Here is a 26,947-nt window from a genome sequence, read left to right as displayed (position 1 = left end):
GTCCCAGATCTACATCACTAACAGAACCATACTATCCTAGCCTCGTCCCAGACCTATAACATCACTAACAGAACCATACAATCCTTGCCTGGTCCCAGATCTACAACAGAACCACACAATCCTAGCCTGGTCCCAGATCTATAACAGAACCATACTATCTTAGCCTGGTCCCAGACCTATAACATCACTAACAGAACCATACTATCCTAGCCTGGTCCCAGATTTATAACAGAACCACACAATCCTAGCCTGGTCCCAGATCTATAACAGAACCATACTGTCCTAGCCTGGTCCCAGATCTATATCACAACCAGACTATCCTAGCCTGGTCCCAGATCTAAAACATCTCTAACAGAACCATACTATCTTAGCCTGGTCCCAGACCTATAACACAACCATACTATCCTAGCCTGGTCCCAGATCTAAAACATCTCTAACAGAACCATACTATCTTAGCCTGGTCCCAGATCTATAACACAACCAGACTATCCTAGCCTGGTCCCAGATCTAAAACATCTCTAACAGAACCATACTATCTTAGCCTGGTCCATGATCTATTACATCTGTAACAGAACCATACTATCCTAGCCTGGTCCCAGATCTCTAACAGAACCATACTATCCTAGCCTGGTCCCAGATCTATAACATCTGTAACAGAACCATACTATATTAGCCTGGTCCCAGATCTCTAACAGAACCATACTATCTTAGCCTGGTCCCAGATCTATAACACAACCAGACTATCCTAGCCTGGTCCCAGATCTATAACAGAACCATACTATCCTAGCGTGGTCCCAGACCTATAACAGAACCATACTATCCTAGCCTGGTCCCAGACCTATAACAGAACCATACTATCCTAGCCTGGTCCCAGACCTATAACGGAACAATACTATCCTAGCCTGCTCCCAGATCTATAACAGAACCATACTATCCTAGCCTGGTCCCAGATCTATAACAGAACCATACTATCCTAGCCTGGTCCCAGATCTATAACAGAACCATACAACCCTAGCCTGGTACCAGATCTATAACAGAACCATACAATCCTAGCCTGGTCCCAGATTTATAACAGAACCATACAATCCTTGCCTGGTCCCAGATCTACAACAGAACCACACAATCCTAGCCTGGTCCCAGATCTATAACAGAACCATACTATCCTAGCCTGGTCCCAGATCTACATGACTAACAGAACCATACTATCCTAGCCTCGTCCCAGACCTATAACATCACTAACAGAACCACACAATCCTAGCCTGGTCCCAGATCTATAACAGAACCATACTATCTTAGCCTGGTCCCAGACCTATAACATCACTAACAGAACCATACTATCCTAGCCTGGTCCCAGATTTATAACAGAACCACACAATCCTAGCCTGGTCCCAGATCTATAACAGAACCATACTGTCCTAGCCTGGTCCCAGATCTATATAACAACCAGACTATCCTAGCCTGGTCCCAGATCTAAAACATCTCTAACAGAACCATACTATCTTAGCCTGGTCCCAGACCTATAACACAACCATACTATCCTAGCCTGGTCCCAGATCTAAAACATCTCTAACAGAACCATACTATCTTAGCCTGGTCCCAGATCTATAACACAACCAGACTATCCTAGCCTGGTCCCAGATCTAAAACATCTCTAACAGAACCATACTATCTTAGCCTGGTCCATGATCTATTACATCTGTAACAGAACCATACTATCCTAGCCTGGTCCCAGATCTCTAACAGAACCATACTATCCTAGCCTGGTCCCAGATCTATAACATCTGTAACAGAACCATACTATCCTAGCCTGGTCCCAGATCTCTAACAGAACCATACTATCTTAGCCTGGTCCCAGATCTATAACACAACCAGACTATCCTAGCCTGGTCCCAGATCTATAACAGAACCATACTATCCTAGCCTGGTCCCAGACCTATAACAGAACCATACTATCCTAGCCTGGTCCCAGACCTATAACAGAACCATACTATCCTAGCCTGGTCCCAGACCTATAACGGAACAATACTATCCTAGCCTGCTCCCAGATCTATAACAGAACCATACTATCCTAGCCTGGTCCCAGATCTATAACAGAACCATACTATCCTAGCCTGGTCCCAGATCTATAACAGAACCATACAACCCTAGCCTGGTACCAGATCTATAACAGAACCATACAATCCTAGCCTGGTCCCAGATTTATAACAGAACCATACAATCCTTGCCTGGTCCCAGATCTACAACAGAACCACACAATCCTAGCCTGGTCCCAGATCTATAACAGAACCATACTATCCTAGCCTGGTCCCAGATCTACATGACTAACAGAACCATACTATCCTAGCCTCGTCCCAGACCTATAACATCACTAACAGAACCACACAATCCTAGCCTGGTCCCAGATCTATAACAGAACCATACTATCTTAGCCTGGTCCCAGACCTATAACATCACTAACAGAACCATACTATCCTAGCCTGGTCCCAGATTTATAACAGAACCACACAATCCTAGCCTGGTCCCAGATCTATAACAGAACCATACTGTCCTAGCCTGGTCCCAGATCTATATCACAACCAGACTATCCTAGCCTGGTCCCAGATCTAAAACATCTCTAACAGAACCATACTATCTTAGCCTGGTCCCAGACCTATAACACAACCATACTATCCTAGCCTGGTCCCAGATCTAAAACATCTCTAACAGAACCATACTATCTTAGCCTGGTCCCAGATCTATAACACAACCAGACTATCCTAGCCTGGTCCCAGATCTAAAACATCTCTAACAGAACCATACTATCTTAGCCTGGTCCATGATCTATTACATCTGTAACAGAACCATACTATCCTAGCCTGGTCCCAGATCTCTAACAGAACCATACTATCCTAGCCTGGTCCCAGATCTATAACATCTGTAACAGAACCATACTATCCTAGCCTGGTCCCAGATCTCTAACAGAACCATACTATCTTAGCCTGGTCCCAGATCTATAACACAACCAGACTATCCTAGCCTGGTCCCAGATCTATAACAGAACCATACTATCCTAGCCTGGTCCCAGACCTATAACAGAACCATACTATCCTAGCCTGGTCCCAGACCTATAAAAGAACCATACTATCTTAGCCTGGTCCCAGATCTAAAACATCTCTAACACAACCATACTATCCTAGCCTGGTCCCAGATCTATAACACAACCATACTATCCTAGCCTGGTCCATGATATAAAACAGAACAATACTATCCTAGCCTGGTCCCAGATCTATAACAGACCCATAGGATCTTAGCCTGGTCCCAGATCTATAACACAACCAGACTTTCCTAGCCTGGTCCCAGATCTATAACACAACCAGACTATCCTAGCCTGGTCCCAGAACTATAACATCTCTAACAGACCCATAGTATCTTAGCCTGGTCCCAGATCTATAACACAACCAGACTATCCTAGCCTGGTCCCAGATCTAAAACATCTCTAACAGAACCATATACTATCCTAGCCTGGTCCCAGATCTATAACACAACCAGACTATCCTAGCCTGGTCCCAGATCTATAACACAACCATAGTATCTTAGCCTGGTCCCAGATCTATAACACAACAAGACTATCCTAGCCTGGTCCCAGACCTAAAACATCTCTAACAGAACCAGACTATCCTAGGCTGGTCCCAGATCTAAAACATCTCTAACAGAACCATACTATCTTAGCCTGGTCCCAGACCTATAACAGAACCATACTATCCTAGCCTGGTCCCAGATCTAAAACAGAACAATACTATCCTAGCCTGGTCCCAGATCTATAACACAACCAGACTATCCTAGCCTGGTCCATGATCTAAAACAGAACAATACTATCCTAGCCTGGTCCCAGATCTATAACATCACTAACAGAACCATACTATCCTAGCCTGGTCCCAGATCTATAACATCACTAACAGAACAATACTATCCTAGCCTGGTCCCAGATCTATAACATCACTAACAGAACAATACTATCCTAGCATGGTCCTAGATCTATAACAGAAACATACTATCCTAGCATGGTCCCAGGCCTAGAACAGAACCATATTATCCTAGCCTGGTCCCAGACCTATAACGGAACAATACTATCCTAGCCTGCTCCCAGATCTATAACAGAACCATACTATCCTAGCCTGGTCCCAGATCTATAACAGAACCATACTATCCTAGCCTGGTCCCAGATCTATAACAGAACCATACAACCCTAGCCTGGTACCAGATCTGTAACAGAACCATACAATCCTAGCCTGGTCCCAGATTTACAACAGAACCATACAATCCTTGCCTGGTCCCAGATCTACAACAGAACCACACAATCCTAGCCTGGTCCCAGATCTATAACAGAACCATTCTATCCTAGCCTGGTCCCAGATCTACATCACTAACAGAACCATACTATCCTAGCCTCGTCCCAGACCTATAACATCACTAACAGAACCATACTATCCTAGCCTGGTTCCAGATTTATAACAGAACCATACAATCCTTGCCTGGTCCCAGATCTACAACAGAACCACACAATCCTAGCCTGGTCCCAGATCTATAACAGAACCATACTATCTTAGCCTGGTCCCAGACCTATAACATCACTAACAGAACCATACTATCCTAGCCTGGTCCCAGATTTATAACAGAACCACAAAATCCTAGCCTGGTCCCAGATCTATAACAGAACCATACTATCCTAGCCTGGTCCCAGATCTACATCACTAACAGAACCATACTATCCTAGCCTGGTCCCAGATCTATAACAGAATCATACTATCCTAGCCTGGTCCTAGATCTACATCACTAACAGAACCATACTATCCTAGCCTGGTCCCAGACCTATAACATCACTAACAGAACCATACTATCCTAGCCTGGTCCCAGATTTATAACAGAACCATACAATCCTTGCCTGGTCCAAGATCTACAACAGAACCACACAATCCTAGCCTGGTCCCAGATCTAAAACAGAACCATACTATCCTTACCTGGTCCCAGACCAATAACGTCAATAACAGAACCATACAATCCTAGCCTGGTCCCAGATCTACAACAGAACCACACAATCCTAGCCTGGTCCCAGATCTATAACAGAACCATACAATCATAGCCTGGTCCCAGATCTATAACAGAACCATTCTATACTAGCCTGGTCCCAGATCAATAACAGAACCATACTATCCTGGCCTGGTCCCAGACCTATAACAGAATCATACTATCCTAGCCTGGTCCCAGATTTATAACAGAACCATACAATTCTAGCCTGGTCCCAGATCTATAAAAGAACCATACCATTCTAGCCTGGTCCCAGATCTATAACAGAACCATACAATCCTAGCCTGGTGCCAGATCTATAACAGAACCATACAATCCTAGCCTGGTCCCAGATCTATAACAGAACCATACTATCCTAGCCTGGTCCCAGATTAATAACAGAACCATACAATCCTAGCCTGGTCCCAGATCTACAACAGAACCACATTATCCTAGCCTAGCCCCAGATCTATAACAGAACCATACAATCCTAGCCTGGTCCCAGATCTACAACAGAACCATACTATCCTAGCCTAGCCCCAGATCTATAACACAACCAGACTATCCTAGCCTGGTCCCAGATCTAAAACATCTCTAATAGAACCATACTATCTTAGCCTGGTCCCACACCTATAACACAACCATAGTATCCTAGCCTGGTCCATGATCTAAAACAGAACAATACTATCCTAGCCTGGTCCCAGATCTATAACAGAACCATACAATCCTAGTCTGGTCCCAGATCTATAACAGAACCATACTATCCTAGCCTGGTCCCAAATCTATAACAGAACCATACAATCCTAGCCTGGTCCCAGATCTATAACGGAACCATACTATCCTAGCCTGGTCCCAGATTTATAACAGAACCATACAATCCTACCCTGGTCCCAGATCTTTAACAGAACCATACTATCCAATCCTGGTCCCAGATCTACAACAGAACCATACTATCCTAGCCTGGTCCCAGATCTATAACAGAACCATACTATCCTAGCCTTGTCCCAGATCTATAAAAGAACCATACTATCCTAGCCTGGTCCATGATCTATAACAGAACGATACTATCCTAGCCTGGTCCCATACCTATAACAGAACCATACTATCCTAGCCTGGTCCCATATCTATAACAGAACCATACTATCCTAGCCTGGTCCCAGATCTACAACAGTACCATACTATCCTAGCCTGGTCCCAGATCTATAACACAACCAGACTATCCTAGCCTGGTCCCAGATCTAAAACATCTCTAACAGAACCATACTATCTTAGCCTGGTCCCAGATCTATAACACAACCAGACTCTCCTAGCCTGGTCCCAGATCTAAAACATCTCTAACAGAACCATACTATCTTAGCCTGGTCCCAGATCTATAACATCACTAACAGAACCATACTATCCTAGACTGGTCCCAGATCTACATCACTAACAGAACCATTCTATCCTAGCCTGGTCCCAGATCTATTAGAGAACCATGCTATCCTAGCCTGGTCCCAGATCTATAACACAACCATACTATCCTAGCCTGGTCCCAGATCTATAACAGAACCATACTATCTTAGCCTGGTCCCAGATCTATAACAGAACCATACTATCCTAGCCTGGTCCCAGATCTAAAACATCTCTAACAAAACCATACTATCTTAGCCTGGTCCCAGACCTATAACAGAACCATACTATCCTAGCCTGGTCCCAGATCTAAAACAGAACCATACTATCCTAGCCTGGTCCCAGATCTATAACAGAACCATACAATCCTAGCCTGGTCCCAGATCTATAACAGAACCATACTATCCTAGCCTGGTCCCAGATTTATAACGGAACCATACTATCTTAGCCTTGTCCCAGATCTATAACAGAACCATACTATCCTAGCCTGGTCCCAGATCTATAACAGAACCATACTATCCTAGCCTGGTCTCAGATCTATAACAGAACCATACTATCCTAGCCTGGTCCCATACCTATAACAGAACCATACTATCCTAGCCTGGTCCATGATCTAAAACATCTCTAACAGAACCATACTATCCTAGCCTGGTCCCAGATCTATAACGGAACCATACTATCTTAGCCTGGTCCCAGACCTATAACACAACCAGACTATCTTAGCCTGGTCCCAGATCTATAAAAGAAACAAACTGTCCTAGCCTGGTCCCAGATCTAAAACATCTCTTACAGAACCATACTATCCTAGCCTGGTCCCAGATCTATAACAGAACCATACAATCCTAGCCTGGTCCCAGAACTATAACAGAACCATACTATCCTAGCCTCGTCCCAGATTTATGACGGAACCATACTATCTTAGCCTGGTCCCAGATTTATAACGGAACCATACTATCCTAGCCTGGTCCCAGATTTATAACGGAACCATACTATCCTAGCCTGGTCCCAAATCTATAACAGAACCATACTATCTTAGCCTTGTCCCAGATCTATAACAGAACCATACTATCCTAGCCTGGTCCCAGATCTATAACAGAACCATACTATCCTAGCCTGGTCCATGATCTATAACAGAACGATACTATCCTAGCCTGGTCCCATACCTATAACAGAACCATACTATCCTAGCCTGGTCCATGATCTAAAACATCTCTAACAGAACCATACTATCCTAGCCTTGTCCCAGATCTATAACGGAACCATACTATCTTAGCCTGGTCCCAGACCTATAACACAACCATACTATCCTAGCCTGGTCCCAGATTTATAACGGAACCATACTATCCTAGCCTGGTCCCAGATCTACAACAGAACCATACTATCCTAGCCTGGTCCCAGATCTCTAACATAACCATACTATCTTAGCCTGGTCTCAGATCTATAACACAACCAGACTATCCTAGCCTGGTCCATGATCTAAAACATCTCTAACAGAACCATACTATCCTAGCCTGGTCCCAGATCTATAACGGAACCATACTATCTTAGCCTGGTCCCAGACCTATAACACAACCAGACTATCCTAGCCTGGTCCCAGATCTATAACACAACCAGACTATCCTAGCCTGGTCCCAGATCTAAAACATCTCTAACAGAACCATACTATCTTAGCCTGGTCCCAGACCTATAACACAACCATACTATCCTAGCCTGGTCCCAGATCTATAACATCACTAACAGAACCATACTATCCTAGCCTGGTCCCAGATCTACATCACTAACAGAACCATACTATCCTAGCCTGGTCCCAGATCTATAACAGAACCATACTATCCTAGCCTGGTCCCAGATCTATAACACAACCATACTATCCTAGCCTGGTCCCAGATCTAAAACATCTCTAACAAAACCATACTATCTTAGCCTGGTCCCAGACCTATAAGAGAACCATACTATCCCAGCCTGGTCCCAGATCTATAACACAACCAGACTATCCTAGCCTGGTCCCAGATCTAAAACAGAACCATACAATCCTAGCCTGGTCCCAGATCTATAACAGAACCATACTATCCTAGCCTGGTCCCAGATTTATAACGGAACCATACTATCTTAGCCTGGTCCCAGATTTATAACGGAACCATACTATCCTAGCCTGGTCCCAGATTTATAACGGAACCATACTATCCTAGCCTGGTCCCAGATCTACAACAGAACTATACTATCCTAGCCTGGTCCCAGATCTCTAACAGAACCATACTATCTTAGCCTGGTCCCAGATCTATAACACAACTAGACTATCCTAGCCTGGTCCATGATCTAAAACATCTCTAACAGAACCATACTATCCTAGCCTGGTCCCAGATCTATAACGGAACCATACTATCTTAGCCTGGTCCCAGACCTATAACACAACCAGACTATCCTAGCCTGGTCCCAGATCTATAACACAACCATACTATCCTAGCCTGGTCCCAGATCTAAAACATCTCTAACATAACCATACTATCTTAGCCTGGTCCCAGATCTATAACACAACCAGACTATCCTAGCCTGGTCCCAGATCGAAAACATTTCTAACAGAACCATACTATCTCAGCCTGGTCCCAGATCTAAAACATCTCTAACAGAACCATACTATCTTAGCCTGGTCCCAGATCTAAAACATCTCTAACAGAACCATACTATCTTAGCCTGGTCCATGATCTAAAACATCTGTAACAGAACCATACCATCCTAGCCTGGTCCCAGATCTCTAACAGAACCATACTCTCCTAGCCTGGTCCCAGATCTATAACATCTGTAACAGAACCATACTATCCTAGCCTGGTCCCAGATCTCTAACAGAACAATACTATCCTAGCCTGGTCCCAGATCTATAACATCACTAACAGAACAATACTATCCTAGCCTGGTCCCAGATCTATAACATCACTAACAGAACAATACTATCCTAGCCTGGTCCCAGATCTATAACATCACTAACAGAACAATACTATCCTAGCCTGGTCCCAGATCTATAACTTCACTAACATAACCATACTATCCTAGCATGGTCCCAGGCCTAGAACAGAACCATATTATCCTAGCCTGGTCCCAGATCTATAACAGAACCATACTATCCTAGCCTGGTCCCAGATCTATAACAGAACCATACAACCCTAGCCTGGTACCAGATCTATAACAGAACCATACAATCCTAGCCTGGTCCCAGATTTATAACAGAACCATACAATCCTTGCCTGGTCCCAGATCTACAACAGAACCACAAAATCCTAGCCTGGTCCCAGATCTATAACAGAACCATACTATCCTAGCCTGGTCCCAGATCTACATCACTAACAGAACCATACTATCCTAGCCTGGTCCCAGATCTATAACAGAACCATACTATCCTAGCCTGGTCCCAGACCTATAACATCACTAACAGAACCATACTATCATAGCCTGGTCCCAGATTTATAACAGAACCATACAATCCTTGCCTGGTCCCAGATCTACAACAGAACCACACAGTCCTAGCCTGGTCCCAGATATATAACAGAACCATACTATCATAGCCTGGTCCCAGACCTATAACATCACTAACAGAACCATACTATCCTAGCCTGGTCCCAGATTTATAACAGAACCTAACAATCCTAGCCTGGTCCCAGATCTATAACAGAACCATACTATCCTAGCCTGGTCCCAGATCTACATCACTAACAGAACCATACTATCCTAGCCTGGTCCCAGATCTATAACAGAACCATACTATCCTAGCCTGGTCCCAGACCTATAACATCACTAACAGAACCATACTATCCTAGCCTGGTCCCAGATTTATAACAGAACCATACAATCCTTGCCTGGTCCCAGATCTACAACAGAACCACACAATCCTAGCCTGGTCCCAGATCTATAACAGAACCATACTATCCTAGCCTGGTCCCAGACATTCAACAGAACCAGACTATCCTAGCCTGGTCCCAGATCTATAACAGAACCATACTATCCTAGCCTGGTCCCAGATTTATAACAGAACCATACAATCCTAGCCTGGTCCCAGATCTACAACAGAACCACATTATCCTAGCCTAGCCCCAGATCTATAACAGAACCATACAATCCTAGCCTGGTCCCAGATCTACAACAGAACCATACAATCCTAGCCTGGTCCCAGATCTACAACAGAACCACACAATCCTAGCCTGGTCCCAGATCTACAACAGAACCATACTATCCTAGCCTAGCCCCAGATCTATAACACAACCAGACTATCCTAACCTGGTCTCAGATCTAAAACATCTCTAACAGAACCATACTATCCTAGCCTGGTCCCAGACCTATAACACAATAATACTATCCTTGCCTGGTCCATGATCTAAAACAGAACAATACTATCCTAGCCTGGTCCCAGATCTATAACAGAACCATACTATCCTAGCCTGGTCCCAGGCCTAGAACAGAACCATATTATCCTAGCCTGGTCCCAGAACTATAACGGAACAATTCTATCCTAGCCTGGTCCCAGATCTATAACAGAACCTTACAATCCTAGTCTGGTCCCAGATCTATAACAGAACCATACTATCCTAGCCTGGTCCCAAATCTATAACAGAACCATACAATCCTAGCCTGGTCCCAGATCTAAAACGGAACCATACTATTCTAGCCTGGTCCCAGATTTATAACGGAACCATACTAACCTAGCCTGGTCCCAGATCTATAACAGAACCATACTATCCTAGCCTGGTCCCAGATCTATAACAGAACCATACTATCCTAGCCTGGTCCCAGATCTATAACAGAACCATACCATCCTAGCCTGGTCCCAGAACTATAACGGAACAATTCTATCCTAGCCTGGTCCCAGATCTATAACAGAACCTTACAATCCTAGTCTGGTCCCAGATCTATAACAGAACCATACTATCCTAGCCTGGTCCCAAATCTATAACAGAACCATACAATCCTAGCCTGGTCCCAGATCTAAAACGGAACCATACTATTCTAGCCTGGTCCCAGATTTATAACGGAACCATACTATCCTAGCCTGGTCCCAGATCTATAACAGAACCATACTATCCTAGCCTGGTCCCAGATCTATAACAGAACCATACTATCCTAGCCTGGTCCCAGATTTATAACAGAACCATACATTCCTTGCCTGGTCCCAGATCTTATTTCTTATTACGGGCTTCTTGTGTGTTCTGATTGGTTCACAGAGAAGCAGTGTCTGAAACCCCATGATCCACTGACCACTTGTGTGCAGTATCCTAATCCCCTCCTTCTGTGTCTGCTGCTGGTGGGATGTGGGGTGCTACTCCTCTACAGCACCATCCTCACCATCATCGTCGTCCTCATCTGGGTAGGTAGATCCGGCACAATGACAGAGCCTGCGTTCCAAATTGCAGCCTATGGTAGGCCACTTTACTGCTTCATGCACTTTATGGAACTACGATAGAAAACAGTCAGTGTAATCCTCGACTCAATTTAAAATGTATTGTCTGGATAGGTCTTTTTTCAACTGTCACATAAAATCAGTCATTTGGGACGCAGACAGACTGACAGCAACGTGTCAGACAGACTGACAGCAACGTGTCAGACAGACTGACAGCAACGTGTCAGACAGACTGACAGCAACGTGTCAGACAGACTGACAGCAACGTGTCAGACAGACTGACAGCAACGTGTCAGACAGACTGTGAGCAACGTGTCAGACAGACTGACTGACAGCAACGTGTCAGACAGACTGACAGCAACATGTCAGACAGACTGACAGCAACATGTCAGACAGACTGACAGCAACATGTCGGACAGACTGACAGCAACGTGTCAGACAGACTGACTGACAACAACATGTATTCTGATGGTAATGTATGTATAGATGACACTGTATTCTGACAGTAATGTATGTATAGATGACCCTGTATTCTGATGGTAATGCATGTATAGATGACACTGTATTCTGATGGTAATGTATGTATAGTATGTATAGATGACACTGTATTCTGATGGTAATGTATGTACAGTATGTATAGATGACCCTGCATTCTGATGGTAATGTATGTATAGTATGTATAGATGATCCTTTATTCTGATGGTAATGTATGTATAGATGATCCTTTATTCTGATGGTAATGTATGTATAGTATGTATAGATGACACTGTATTCTGATGGTAATATATGTATAGTATGTATAGATGACACTGTATTCTGACAGTAATGTATGTATAGATGACCCTGTATTCTGATGGTAATGTATGTATAGTATGTATAGATGACACTGTATTCTGATGGTAATATATGTATAGTATGTATAGATGACCCTGTATTCTGATGGTAATGTATGTATAGATGACCCTGTATTCTGATGGTAATGTATGTATAGATGACACTGTATTCTGATGGTAATGTATGTATAGATGACACTGTATTCTGATGGTAATGTATGTATAGATGACACTGTATTCTGATGGTAATGTATGTATAGTATGTATAGATGACCCTGTATTCTGATGGTAATGTATGTATAGATGACACTGTATTCCGATGGTAATGTATGTATAGTATGTATAGATTACCCTGTATTCTGATGGTAATGTATGTATAGATTACCCTGTATTCTGATGGTAATGTATGTATAGTATGTATAGATGACACTGTATTCTGATGGTAATGTATGTATAGATGACACTGTATTCTGACAGTAATGCATGTATAGATGACCCTGTATTCTGACGGTAATGTATGTATAGATGACCCTGTATTCTGACGGTAATGTATGTATAGATGACCCTGTATTCTGATGGTAATGTATGTATAGATGACCCTGTATTCTGATGGTAATGTATGTATAGATGACACTGTATTCTGATGGTAATGTATGTATAGATGACACTGTATTCTGATGGTAATGTATGTATAGTATGTATAGATGACACTGTATTCTGATGGTAATGTATGTATAGATGACACTGTATTCTGATGGTAATGTATGTATAGTATGTATAGATGACCCTGTATTCTGATGGTAATGTATGTATAGATGACACTGTATTCCGATGGTAATGTATGTATAGTATGTATAGATGACCCTGTATTCTGATGGTAATGTATGTATAGATGACACTGTATTCTGATGGTAATGTATGCATAATATGTATAGATGACCCTGTATTCTGATGGTAATGTATGTATAGATGACACTGTATTCTGATGGTAATGTATGTATAGATGACACTGTATTCTGACAGTAATGTATGTATAGCTGACCCTGTATTCTGATGGTAATGTATGTATAGTATGTATAGATGACCCTGTATTCTGATGGTAATGTATGTATAGATGACCCTGTATTCTGATGGTAATGTATGTATAGATGACCCTGTATTCTGATGGTAATGTATGTATAGTATGTATAGATAACCCTGTATTCTGATGGTAATGTATGTATAGATGACCCTGTATTCTGATGGTAATGTATGTATAGATGACCCTGTATTCTGATGGTAATGTATGTATAGATGACCCTGTATTCTGATGGTAATGTATGTATAGATGACCCTGTATTCTGATGGTAATGTATGTACAGATGACACTGTATTCTGATGGTAATGTATGTATAGATGACACTGTATTCTGATGGTAATGTATGTATAGTATGTATAGATGACACTGTATTCTGATGGTAATGTATGTATAGTATGTATAGATGACACTGTATTCTGATGGTAATGTATGTATAGATGACACTGTATTCTGATGGTAATGTATGTATAGATGACCCTGTATTCTGATGGTAATATATGTATAGTATGTATAGATGACCCTGTATTCTGATGGTAATATATGTATAGTATGTATAGATGACCCTGTATTCTGATGGTAATATATGTATAGTATGTATAGATGACACTGTATTCTGATGGTAATGTATGTATAGATGACACTGTATTCTGATGGTAATGTATGTATAGATGACCCTGTATTCTGATGGTAATGTATGTATAGATGACACTGTATTCTGATGGTAATGTATGTATAGATGACCCTGTATTCTGATGGTAATGTATGTATAGATGACCCTGTATTCTGATGGTAATGTATGTATAGTATGTATAGATGACCCTGTATTCTGATGGTAATGTGGGTATAGATGACCCTGTATTCTGATGGTAATGTATGTATAGTATGTATAGATGACACTGTATTCTGATGGTAATATATGTATAGTATGTATAGATGACCCTGTATTCTGATGGTAATGTATGTATAGATGACACTGTATTCTGATGGTAATGTATGTATAGTATGTATAGATGACCCTGTATTCTGATGGTAATGTATGTATAGTATGTATAGATGACCCTGTATTCTGATGGTAATGTATGTATAGTATGTATAGATGACACTGTTTTCTGATGGTAATATATGTATAGTATGTATAGATGACCCTGTATTCTGATTGTAATGTATGTATAGATGACCCTGTATTCTGATGGTAATGTATGTATAGATGACCCTGTATTCTGATGGTAATGTATGTACAGTATATATAGATGACCCTGTATTCTGATTGTAATGTATGTATAGATAGATGACCCTGTATTCTGATGGTAATGTATGTATAGTATGTATAGATGACCCTGTATTCTGATGGTAATGTATGTATAGATGACCCTGTATTCTGATGGTAATGGATGTATAGATGACCCTGTATTCTGATGGTAATGTATGTATAGATGACCCTGTATTCTGATGGTAATGTATGTATAGATGACCCTGTATTCTAATGGTAATGTATGTACAGTATATATAGATGACCCTGTATTCTGATGGTAATGTATGTATAGATAGATGACCCTGTATTCTGATGGTAATGTATGTATAGTATGTATAGATGACACTGTATTCTGATGGTATAGTATGTATAGATGACCCTGTATTCTGATGGTAATGTATGTATAGATGACACTGTATTCTGATGGTAATGTATGTATAGATAACCCTGTATTCTGATGGTACTGTATGTATAGTATGTATAGATGACACTGTATTCTGATGGTAATGTATGTATAGATGACCCTGTATTCTGATGGTAATGTATGTATAGTATGTATAGATGACACTGTATTCTGATGGTAATGTGGGTATAGATGACCCTGTATTATGATGGTAATGTATGTATAGTATGTATAGATGACACTGTTTTCTGATGGTAATGTATGTATAGATGACACTGTATTCTGATGGTAATGTATGTATAGATGACCCTGTATTCTGATGGTAATGTATGTATAGATGACCCTGTATTCTGATGGTAATGTATGTATAGATGACACTGTATTCTGATGGTAATGTATGTATAGTATGCATAGATGACACTGTATTCTGATGGTATAGTATGTATAGATGACCCTGTATTCTGATGGTAATGTATGTATAGATGACACTGTATTCTGATGGTAATGTATGTATAGATGACACTGTATTATGATGGTAATGTATGTATAGTATGTATAGATGACACTGTATTCTGATGGTAATGTATGTATAGATGACCCTGTATTCTGATGGTAATGTATGTATAGATGACCCTGTATTCTGATGGTAATGTATGTATAGTATGTATAGATGACACTGTATTCTGATGGTAATGTGGGTATAGATGACCCTGTATTATGATGGTAATGTATGTATAGTATGTATAGATGACACTGTATTCTGATGGTAATGTATGTATAGTATGTATAGATGACCCTGTATTCGGATGGTAATGTATGTATAGTATGTATAGATGACCCTGTATTCTGATGGTAATATATGTATAGTATGTATAGATGACCCTGTAGTCTGATGGTAATGTATGTATAGATGACCCTGTATTCTGATGGTAATGTATGTATAGTATGTATAGATGACCCTGTAGTCTGATGGTTATGTATGTATAGTATGTATAGATGACCCTGTAGTCTGATGGTTATGTATGTATAGATGACACTGTATTCTGATGGTAATGTATGTATAGATGACACTGTATTCTGATGGTAATGTATGTATAGATGACACTGTATTCTGATGGTATAGTATGTATAGATGACCCTGTATTCTGATGGTAATGTATGTATAGATGACACTGTATTCTGATGGTAATGTATGTATAGTATGTATAGATGACCCTGTATTCTGATGGTAATGTATGTATAGTATGTATAGATTACCCTGTATTCTGATGGTAATGTATGTATAGTATGTATAGATGACCCTGTATTCTGATGGTAATGTATGTATAGTATGTATAGATTACCCTGTATTCTTCTATTACTAATGGGTTGATATCTTTTTTCCTCAGAGGAAGCTGAAGAAGGAAGTGTCTGCTCAGACTACATACCTGAACATAAAGCTAGGAGAGAAGAGAGTTCCTCAGAGAGTCCAGTATCCAGTCACCGGAAGGTTCTGACGCTGACCTTCCTAAGGCTGTGCGTGCACGACTTTTGTGCACTATGTAGGGAATAGGGTGCCATCTGGGACTTCAATCAACCTACTGACGCATTCAACGGCTCGAACGGCTTCACGATGCATTGGAACGGCTTCATACTGCATTAGAATGGCTTCATACTGCATTAGAATGGCTTCATACTGCATTAGAACGGCTTCACGGTGCATTGGAATGGCTTCATACTGCATTGGAACGGCTTCATACTGCATTAGAATGGCTTCATACTGTATTAGAATGGCTTCATACTGCATTAGAATGGCTTCATACTGCATTGGAACGGCTTCATACTGCATTAGAACGGCTTCACGATGCATTGGAACGGCTTCATACTGCATTGGAATGGCTTCATACTGCATTGGAATGGCTTCCTACTGCATTATAATGGCTTCATACTGTATTAGAATGGCTTCATACTGCATTAGAATGGCTTCATACTGCATTAGAACGGCTTCACGGTGCATTGGAATGGCTTCATACTGCATTGGAATGGCTTCATACTGCATTAGAATGGCTTCATACTGCATTGGAACGGCTTCATACTGCATTAGAATGGCTTCATACTGTATTAGAATGGCTTCATACTGCATTAGAATGGCTTCATACTGCATTAGAATGGCTTCATACTGCATTAGAATGGCTTCATACTGTATTAGAATGGCTTTATACTGCATTGGAATGGCTTCATACTGCATTAGAATGGCTTCATACTGCATTAGAATTGCTTCATACTGCATTAGAATGGCTTCATACCACATTAGAATGGCTTCATACTGCATTAGAATAGCTTCATACTGCATTAGAATGGCTTCATACTGCATTAGAATGGCTTCATACTGCATTAGAATGGCTTCATACTGCATTGGAATGGCTTCATACTGCATTAGAATGGCTTCATACTGCATTAGAATGGCTTCATACTGCATTAGAATGGCTTCATACTGCATTGGAACGGCTTCATACTGCATTAGAATGGCTTCATACTGTATTAGAATGGCTTCATACTGCATTAGAATGGCTTCATACTGCATTAGAATGGCTTCATACTGCATTAGAATGGCTTCATACTGTATTAGAATGGCTTTATACTGCATTGGAATGGCTTCATACTGCATTAGAATGGCTTCATACTGCATTAGAATTGCTTCATACTGCATTAGAATGGCTTCATACCACATTAGAATGGCTTCATACTGCATTAGAATAGCTTCATACTGCATTAGAATGGCTTCATACTGCATTAGAATGGCTTCATACTGCATTAGAATGGCTTCATACTGCATTGGAATGGCTTCATACTGCATTAGAATGGCTTCATACTGCATTAGAATGGCTTCATACTGCATTAGAATGGCTTCATACTGCATTAGAATGGCTTCATACTGCATTAGAATGGCTTCATACTGCATTAGAATGGCTTCATACTGCATTAGAACGGCTTCATACTGCATTAGAATGGCTTCATACTGCATTAGAATGGCTTCATACTGCATTAGAATGGCTTCATACTGCATTAGAATGGCTTCATACTGCATTAGAATGGCTTCATACTGCATTAGAATGGCTTCATACTGCATTAGAATGGCTTCATACTGCATTAGAATGGCTTCATACTGCATTAGAACGGCTTCAGAGTACATTATTCTTACAGGCTTTAAGTAAAGTTTTACCAATCAGGATGTTTGTATTAAAGGGTGTTAACCGACACTGTATAATCTCTGTGTTGTTCCATAACAATGACTCCCTCCCTATTGTATAATGCTTTGTACGAAGCTGTTTGTGTTTCAAAAGTAAAGGAAGGAGAAAGTTCATGTGAGTTTCACTTCATACCCTCACGTTAGGCCCTCACCACACGTTCTTCCTGACATGCCAGGGCTCACGCTCAAATGGCACCCTATTCCCTATGTAGTGCACTACTGTTGACCAGGGTGCATATGGGCTCTGGTCTAAAGTAGTGCACTATAATATAGGGAATAGGGTGCCATTTGGGACCCCTCCGAGACATTTTCACACCTATTCTAGGAAATCAAAGATCATGTCTACTGCGTATCACTGAGCAGTTTCACACAACCTCACATACTGTAAGCACACAAAAAAATATTGAGTGATGGATGGTAAATATGTGGATAATCCCTCATTAAAATGGCACTCTGTTCCATAAATAGGGCACTACTTTTATCCAGGGCCCATAAGGGAATAGGGTCCCATTTCAGACAAACCCCTTTTTCTGACAGTTGTGGCTGCTTTGTGTGATGTATTGTTGTCTCTACCTCCTTGCCCTTTGTGCTGTTGTCTGGGCCCAATAATGTTTGTACCATGTTGTGTTGCTACCATGTTGTATTGCTGCCATGTTGTTGTCATGTGGTGTTGCTACCGTGCTGTGTTGTCATGTGGTGTTGCTACCGTGCTGTGTTGTCATGTGGTGTTGCTACCGTGCTGTGTTGTCATGTTGTGTTGCTACCGTGGTGTGTTGTCATGTGGTGTTGCTACCGTGCTGTGTTGTCATGTTGTGTTGCTACCGTGCTGTGTTGTCATGTTGTGTTGCTACCGTGCTGTGTTGTCATGTTGTGTTGCTACCGTGCTGTGTTGTCATGTGGTGTTGCTACCGTGCTGTGTTGTCATGTGGTGTTGCTACCGTGCTGTGTTGTCATGTGGTGTTGCTACCGTGCTGTGTTGTCATCTCTTTATGTAGTGTTGTGGTGTCTCTCTTTATGTAGTGTTGTGTTGTCATCTCTTTATGTAGTGTTGTGGTGTCTCTCTTTATGTAGTGTTGTGTTGTCATCTCTTTATGTGGTGTAGTGGTGTCTCTCTTTATGTAGTGTTGTGGTGTCTCTCTTTATGTAGTGTTGTGGTGTCTCTCTTTATGTAGTGTTGTGTTGTCTCTCTTTATGTAGTGTTGTGTTGTCTCTCTTTATGTAGTGGTGTGGTGTCTCTCTTTATGTAGTGTTGTGGTGTCTCTCTTTATGTAGTGTTGTGGTGTCTCTCTTTATGTAGTGTTGTGGTGTCTTAGGTCTCCCTTTATGTAGTGTTGTGGTGTCTTAGGTCTCTCTTTATGTAGTGTTGTGGTGTCTCTCTTTATGTAGTGTTGTGGTGTCTCTCTTTATGTAGTGTTGTGTTGTCTCTCTTTATGTAGTGTTGTGGTGTCTTAGGTATCTCTTTATGTAGTGTTGTGGTGTCTCTCTTTATGTAGTGTTGTGGTGTCTTAGGTCTCTCTTTATGTAGTGTTGTGTTGTCTCTCTTTATGTAGTGTTGTGGTGTCTCTCTTTATGTAGTGTTGTGGTGTCTCTCTTTATGTAGTGTTGTGGTGTCTTAGGTCTCTCTTTATGTAGTGTTGTGGTGTCTCTCTTTATGTAGTGTTGTGTTGTCTCTCTTTATGTAGTGTTGTGGTGTCTCTCTTTATGTAGTGTTGTGGTGTCTCTCTTTATGTAGTGTTGTGGTCTCTCTTTATGTAGTGTTGTGGTGTCTTAGGACTCTCTTTATGTAGTGTTGTGGTGTCTCTCTTTATGTAGTGTTGTTGTCTTAGGTCTCTCTTTATGTAGTGTTGTGGTGTCTCTCTTTATGTAGTGTTGTGGTGTCTCTCTTTATGTAGTGTTGTTGTCTTAGGTCTCTCTTTATGTAGTGTTGTGGTGTCTCTCTTTATGTAGTGTTGTGGTGTCTCTCTTTATGTAGTGTTGTGGTGTCTCTCTTTATGTAGTGTTGTGGTGTCTTAGGACTCTCTTTATGTAGTGTTGTGTTGTCTTTGGTCTCTCTTTACGTAGTGTTGTGGTGTCCTAGGTCTCTCTTTAAGTAGTGTTGTGGTGTCTCTCTTTACGTAGTGTTATGGTGTCCTAGGTCTCTCTTTATGTAGTGTTGTGGTGTCTCTCTTTATGTAGTGTTGTGGTGTCTCTCTTTATGTAGTGTTGTGGTGTCTCTCTTTATGTAGTGGTGTGGTGTCTCTCTTTATGTAGTGTTGTGGTGTCTCTCTCTATGTAGTGTTGTGGTGTCTCTCTTTATGTAGTGGTGTGGTGTCTCTCTTTATGTAGTGTTGTGGTGTCTCTCTCTATGTAGTGTTGTAGTGTCTTAGGTATCTCTTTATGTAGTGTTGTGTTGTCTCTCTTTATGTAGTGTTGTGGTGTCTCTCTTTATGTAGTGTTGTGGTGTCTCTCTCTATGTAGTGTTGTAGTGTCTCTCTTTATGTAGTGTTGTGGTGTCTCTCTTTATGTAGTGTTGTGGTGTCTCTCTTTATGTAGTGTTGTGGTGTCTCTCTTTATGTAGTGTTGTGTTGTCTTTATGTAGTGTTGTGTTGTCTTTATGTAGTGTTGTGGTGTCTCTCTTTATGTAGTGTTATGGTGTCTTAGGTCTCTTTATGTAGTGTTGTGGTGTCTCTCTTTATGTAGTGTTGTGTTGTCTTTATGTAGTGTTGTGTTTTGTCCTATATTTGTATTTTCAATCCCAGACCCGTCCCCCCCCCCCCGTCCCCACAGGAGGCCTTTTGGTAGGCCGTCTTTGTAAATAAGAATTTGTAATTAAATGACTTGCCTCGTTAAATAAAGGTTAAATTAAATATCTACCACAATAGAGGTGTAACCCCGATCGTCCATCGTTGGTTTTGAGTATTATCACTGCAGCACCAAATATGTTCCCATCAACACTGATGACGTCAAAAAAAAGGTAAAATCTCACTAATCAGCGTTTTCATTATGACTAATCGTTTCATTGTTGTACTTAGGGCGTTTTTTTCTCTCTCTCTTTTATATTCACTTTGCATATTTTCCGTTGTTATTGGAACCTATTTTAGCAGAATAGTGAACTGTATAGGCTACTCGAATGGGTGGTTTTGGGATTACTGGTACTGAGGTACATACGGGCTGTCTATGGCGTATGTATCAGAGCACCATCTCTAACTCTTTCCGAAACACTTGGTTATATAAAAGTCTGACAAGATTAGTTTTGGAGGAACATTTCTTCTCGTCATCATGAGTCTCAGCCTGTTGACATTTCTCTGTCTCAGTCTTTACCTCCCAGTGTGGAATGGTGAGTTCTTTTCAAATATCACACATTCCTTTAAGGACTAGATTTAGTCAATGCAGAGTTAGTTGTTAGTTTTATTGTGTTGTTGAGACCTCAGGTGTTATGAGGTGGACCCCTGTTTCTGGATAATGTGGAGCTGTATAAGATACAAGCTCAGCAACAGCAGTGAGTGAATCTGACCTTTCCCCTCTCTCTCTCTCTCTCTCTCCCTCTTTCTGCTGCTCTCTACCTCTCTCTGTCCACCTCTCTCCCGCTCTCTCCCGCCTCTCTCCCCAGCGCTGAGGGTCACCCAGCCCTACCGTGTGGTCGGTTTTCGTGGTGAGGTGGAGCTGTTCTGCTCCTACCACCACACAGGGAGACATGAACCGGAGGAGCTAAGGGTCACTCTGTACCGGGGGGCGTACAGGGAGGGGAAGCAGGAGGTGTGCACCTCCTCCTTCACCCACAACCAGACATCCTTCCAGGTGGAGGGAGTGGGGGAGGTGCGTTGTCGGGGCCAGTTAGGGCCAGGCAGGGTGAACCTGACTATTTCTGGTCTCCAGGGTAACGACACTGACCTGTACTACTGTGGCATAGAGGTCATGTACCCTCCGCCATACCTCAGGAGGTTTGGAAATGGTACTCTTCTCTTCATACCAGGTAAGTCTGTATACTAATGTATACTGAGATAATACATTCTTAGGCGTATAACTGTGGGACTGTGTATGAAGCTGTAACGTGGACTATGAAGTTGATGGGAGATTTGGGGGAAAATTCTAATAACAGGTGTATATTTTATGTTAGGGTTCAGTGAAAGAAACGGATTAGTTTAAATCTCTGAATTCCTTAATAACCTTGTACTACAGGATAACACAGAGTGTTTCCTGGTTGTCTGAAACAAATCTACTTGGAAACAAGCGTATACACCTCACACACATGGTTATAGGCTTAACAAAAAGAAGACACCTGTACCATGTCAGATATAGAGTTGAAATGTGTTACATTTGGAGTTTGCATCCCAATATCACACTTTATATACATCACAGAAGACTGAATATAACAAAACCGTTTAACGTAGAAACACCAGATCTTCGGCATAAAAAAAACAAAAACATGATTAATTATTATAAATATGAATAACGTTCCACCCATGAGGCCAAAGAGGGCGCTTTTGGTCATTGACTGTAAGGAAAGAGCTACAGTCAATGAAACTGAGTCTATATGTGTGACCTTCTGTAGAGGAACCAGGCTGCTCGTTGCCAGAGGCCCAGAGAACAAGTGACATGGGAGAAACGTCAGTCCGACTAGCTCTAGCAGGACTGGTCGCAGCCAACATACTGATGGTCATCTCTGTTGTCGCCTTTCTCCTTTACCAGGTAAACCATTACAAACAACCTCTGCTTTCCCTTGATACTGTACACGTCTGTTTTGTCCAACATTAACCTAATAACAAAAGTTATTTTGGTTGAGAGACACTACGTGTTGATATGTTCTTTTATAGTTTTCTCCACCGAGTACAGAGCCTTCAGAAACTATTCACACCCTTTGATTTTTTTCCTAATTTCTGTTGTTACAGCCTGAATTTAAAATGGATTAAGTGTAGATGTTGTGTCACTGGCCTACCCACAATACCCCATAATGTCGAAGTGGAATTGTGTTTTTAGACATTTTTACGTAACATTTTTAAGCTGAAATGTATAAGTATCAGTATTCAACCCCCGTTTTTTATGGCAAGACTAAATAAGTTCAAGAGTAAACATTTGCTTATCAAAGTCCCATAATAAGTTGCATGGACTCACTCTGTGTGCAATAATAGTGTTTATCATCTCTGTGCCCCACACATACAACTATTTGTAAGGTCCCTCAGTTGAGCAGTGAATTTCAAACACAGATTTAACCACAAAGACCAGGGAGGTTTTCCGTTATGGGTATGCTTGTAATCGTTAAGGACCGGGTAGTTTTTCAAGATAAAAAATAAACGGAATGGAGCAAAATCCCAGAGGAAAACCCGGAAGTCTGCCTTGATGAATAAATTCAGCAGGACAATAACCTAAAAACACAAGGCCAAATCTACACTGGAGTTTCTCACCAAGAAGACAGTGAATGTTCCTGAGTGGCTGTTACAGTTTTGACTTAAATCTACTTGAAAATCTATGGCAGAGACATGAAAATGGTTGTCTAGCAATGATCCAGGTGTGGAAAGCTCTTAGAGACTTCACCCAGAACAACCCCCAGCTGTAATGGCTGTCAAACGTTCTTCTACAAAGTATTGACTCAGGGGTGTGAATATGTCTATTTCGTGTTGGATCAACGGTAATTTAATTGTAATGACATGGAAGCAATGTTGATTTAACCAGTGTGTGCCCATTAGGAAGTATGTTTGCGTTAATCTTTTAGCAGACAGTTGTGTTCTTTTGATGAATGTACTGGTCATGTTGACGGTGTAATATAGTTTAGATGAATGTATTGGTGTTTTGACGGTGTAATATAGTTTAGATGAATGTACTGGTCATGTTGACGGTGTAATATAGTTTAGATGAATGTATTGGTCATGTTGACGGTGTAATATAGTTTAGATGAATGTATTGGTGTTTTGACGGTGTAATATAGTTTAGATGAATGTATTGGTGTTTTGACGGTGTAATATAGTTTAGATGAATGTATTGGTGTTTTGACGGTGTAATATAGTTTAGATGAATGTATTGGTGTGTTGACGGTGTAATATAGTTTAGATGAATGTACTGGTCATGTTGACGGTGTAATATAGTTTAGATGAATGTATTGGTCATGTTGACGGTGTAATATAGTTTAGATGAATGTATTGGTGTTTTGACGGTGTAATATAGTTTAGATGAATGTATTGGTGTTTTGACGGTGTAATATAGTTTAGATGAATGTATTGGTGTTTTGACGGTGTAATATAGTTTAGATGAATGTATTGGTGTTTTGACGGTGTAATATAGTTTAGATGAATGTATTGGTCATGTTGACGGTGTAATATAGTTTAGATGAATGTATTGGTGTTTTGACGGTGTAATATAGTTTAGATGAATGTATTGGTGTTTTGACGGTGTAATATAGTTTAGATGAATGTATTGGTGTTTTGACGGTGTAATATAGTTTAGATGAATGTATTGGTGTGTTGACGGTGTAATATAGTTTAGATGAATGTATTGGTGTGTTGACGGTGTAATATAGTTTAGATGAATGTATTGGTGTTTTGACGGTGTAATATAGTTTAGATGAATGTATTGGTGTTTTGACGGTGTAATATAGTTTAGATGAATGTATTGGTGTTTTGACGGTGTAATATAGTTTAGATGAATGTATTGGTGTGTTGACGGTGTAATATAGTTTAGATGAATGTATTGGTGTTTTGACGGTGTAATATAGTTTAGATGAATGTATTGGTCATGTTGACGGTGTAATATAGTTTAGATGAATGTATTGGTCATGTTGACGGTGTAATATAGTTTAGATGAATGTATTGGTGTTTTGACGGTGTAATATAGTTTAGATGAATGTACTGGTCATGTTGACGGTGTAATATAGTTTAGATGAATGTACTGGTCATGTTGACGGTGTAATATAGTTTAGATGAATGTATTGGTGTTTTGACGGTGTAATATAGTTTAGATGAATGTACTGGTCATGTTGACGGTGTAATATAGTTTAGATGAATGTATTGGTCATGTTGACGGTGTAATATAGTTTAGATGAATGTATTGGTGTTTTGACGGTGTAATATAGTTTAGATGAATGTATTGGTGTGTTGACGGTGTAATATAGTTTAGATGAATGTATTGGTGTTTTGACGGTGTAATATAGTTTAGATGAATGTATTGGTGTTTTGACGGTGTAATATAGTTTAGATGAATGTATTGGTGTTTTGACGGTGTAATATAGTTTAGATGAATGTATTGGTCATGTTGACGGTGTAATATAGTTTAGATGAATGTATTGGTGTTTTGACGGTGTAATATAGTTTAGATGAATGTATTGGTGTTTTGACGGTGTAATATAGTTTAGATGAATGTATTGGTGTTTTGACGGTGTAATATAGTTTAGATGAATGTATTGGTGTTTTGACGGTGTAATATAGTTTAGATGAATGTATTGGTGTTTTGACGGTGTAATATAGTTTAGATGAATGTACTGGTCATGTTGACGGTGTAATATAGTTTAGATGAATGTATTGGTCATGTTGACGGTGTAATATAGTTTAGATGAATGTATTGGTGTTTTGACGGTGTAATATAGTTTAGATGAATGTATTGGTGTTTTGACGGTGTAATATAGTTTAGATGAATGTATTGGTGTTTTGCAACAGAGTTCTGTGTCTTGCAGAAAAAAATCAACAACATTGTTAAAAAAAGACTTGAGAAAACCTGTAATAGATATAATAATACATTTTGACCTATTTACCGTCTAGGTTCTACAGAGGAAAAGAAGGTTTGGAGGAATAACACCGATGATTTCACAGAATGACGGAAGATTTGGTTACGGAAACTTCCAATGAAGAATTTTCATCAATTGTCTGCATCACCTCCAATCCCCCATAGATTTTTTGCAAATATATATATACATACATACCTACATACATACATACATACATACACACACATAAATACATACATACATACACATATAAATACATACATACATACATGCTCATTACACAGGTGCACCTTGTGCTGGGAACAATAAAAGGACACTAAAATGTGCCGTTTAGTCACACAACACAATGCCACAGAAGTCTCAAGTTTTGACGGATGAGTGTAGGATTGTCCACCAGAGCTGTTGCCAGAGAATGTAATGTTAATTTCTCTACCATAAGCCGCCTCCAACATCGTTCTAAAGAATTTGGCAGTACGTCCAACCGGCCTCACAACCGCAGACCACATTTAACTATGCCAGCCCAAGACTTTATGATTGGCGGGCCTGGCTCCCCAGTGGGTGGGCCTATGTCTTCCCAGGCCCACTCTTGGCTGCACCCCTGCCCAGTCATGCGAAATCCATAGATTAGGGCCTAATTAATTAATTTA

The 26,947-nt window shown here is 40.7% G+C and overlaps 2 protein-coding genes across 2 annotated transcripts in view; both read left to right on the top strand.

Annotated features, from left to right (window-relative positions):
* Positions 1–18,721, top strand: part of LOC139406205 (T-cell-specific surface glycoprotein CD28-like) — a 163,653-nt gene extending 144,932 nt beyond the window's left edge. The window contains exons 3-4 of the mRNA XM_071148711.1: positions 11,640–11,782; positions 16,770–18,721. Of these exons, the coding sequence (XP_071004812.1) occupies positions 11,640–11,782; positions 16,770–16,877 (251 nt within the window). The 3' untranslated portion in view covers positions 16,878–18,721. The remainder of the gene's footprint in view (positions 1–11,639; positions 11,783–16,769) is intronic.
* A 3,129-nt stretch (positions 18,722–21,850) lies between these two features.
* LOC139406204 (cytotoxic T-lymphocyte protein 4-like) lies at positions 21,851–26,421 on the top strand. Its single transcript, XM_071148710.1, has 4 exons — positions 21,851–21,926; positions 22,200–22,562; positions 23,142–23,278; positions 26,335–26,421. Exons 1-4 carry the CDS (start codon positions 21,869–21,871, stop codon positions 26,419–26,421), a joined length of 645 nt encoding a protein of 214 aa, XP_071004811.1. The 5' UTR covers positions 21,851–21,868.
* Positions 26,422–26,947: the final 526 nt, after the last annotated feature.

This window comes from Oncorhynchus clarkii, chromosome 3 (assembly GCF_045791955.1).
Source record: "Oncorhynchus clarkii lewisi isolate Uvic-CL-2024 chromosome 3, UVic_Ocla_1.0, whole genome shotgun sequence".
In the NCBI taxonomy this organism is placed as follows: domain Eukaryota; kingdom Metazoa; phylum Chordata; class Actinopteri; order Salmoniformes; family Salmonidae; genus Oncorhynchus; species Oncorhynchus clarkii.
This window is presented reverse-complemented; position numbering and strand designations above follow the sequence as displayed.

What these genes read in the sequence shown, in the direction of transcription:
- LOC139406204 (XM_071148710.1), top strand. Translation starts at nt 21,869, where the DNA reads ATGAGTCTCAGCCTGTTGACATTTCTCTGTCTCAGTCTTTACCTCCCA. An exon ending in TACTCTTCTCTTCATACCAG is followed by an intron (nt 22,563 to 23,141) that starts GTAAGTCTGTAT and finishes GACCTTCTGTAG; the next exon opens with AGGAACCAGGCTGCTCGTTG. An exon ending in TCGCCTTTCTCCTTTACCAG is followed by an intron (nt 23,279 to 26,334) that starts GTAAACCATTAC and finishes TTTACCGTCTAG; the next exon opens with GTTCTACAGAGGAAAAGAAG.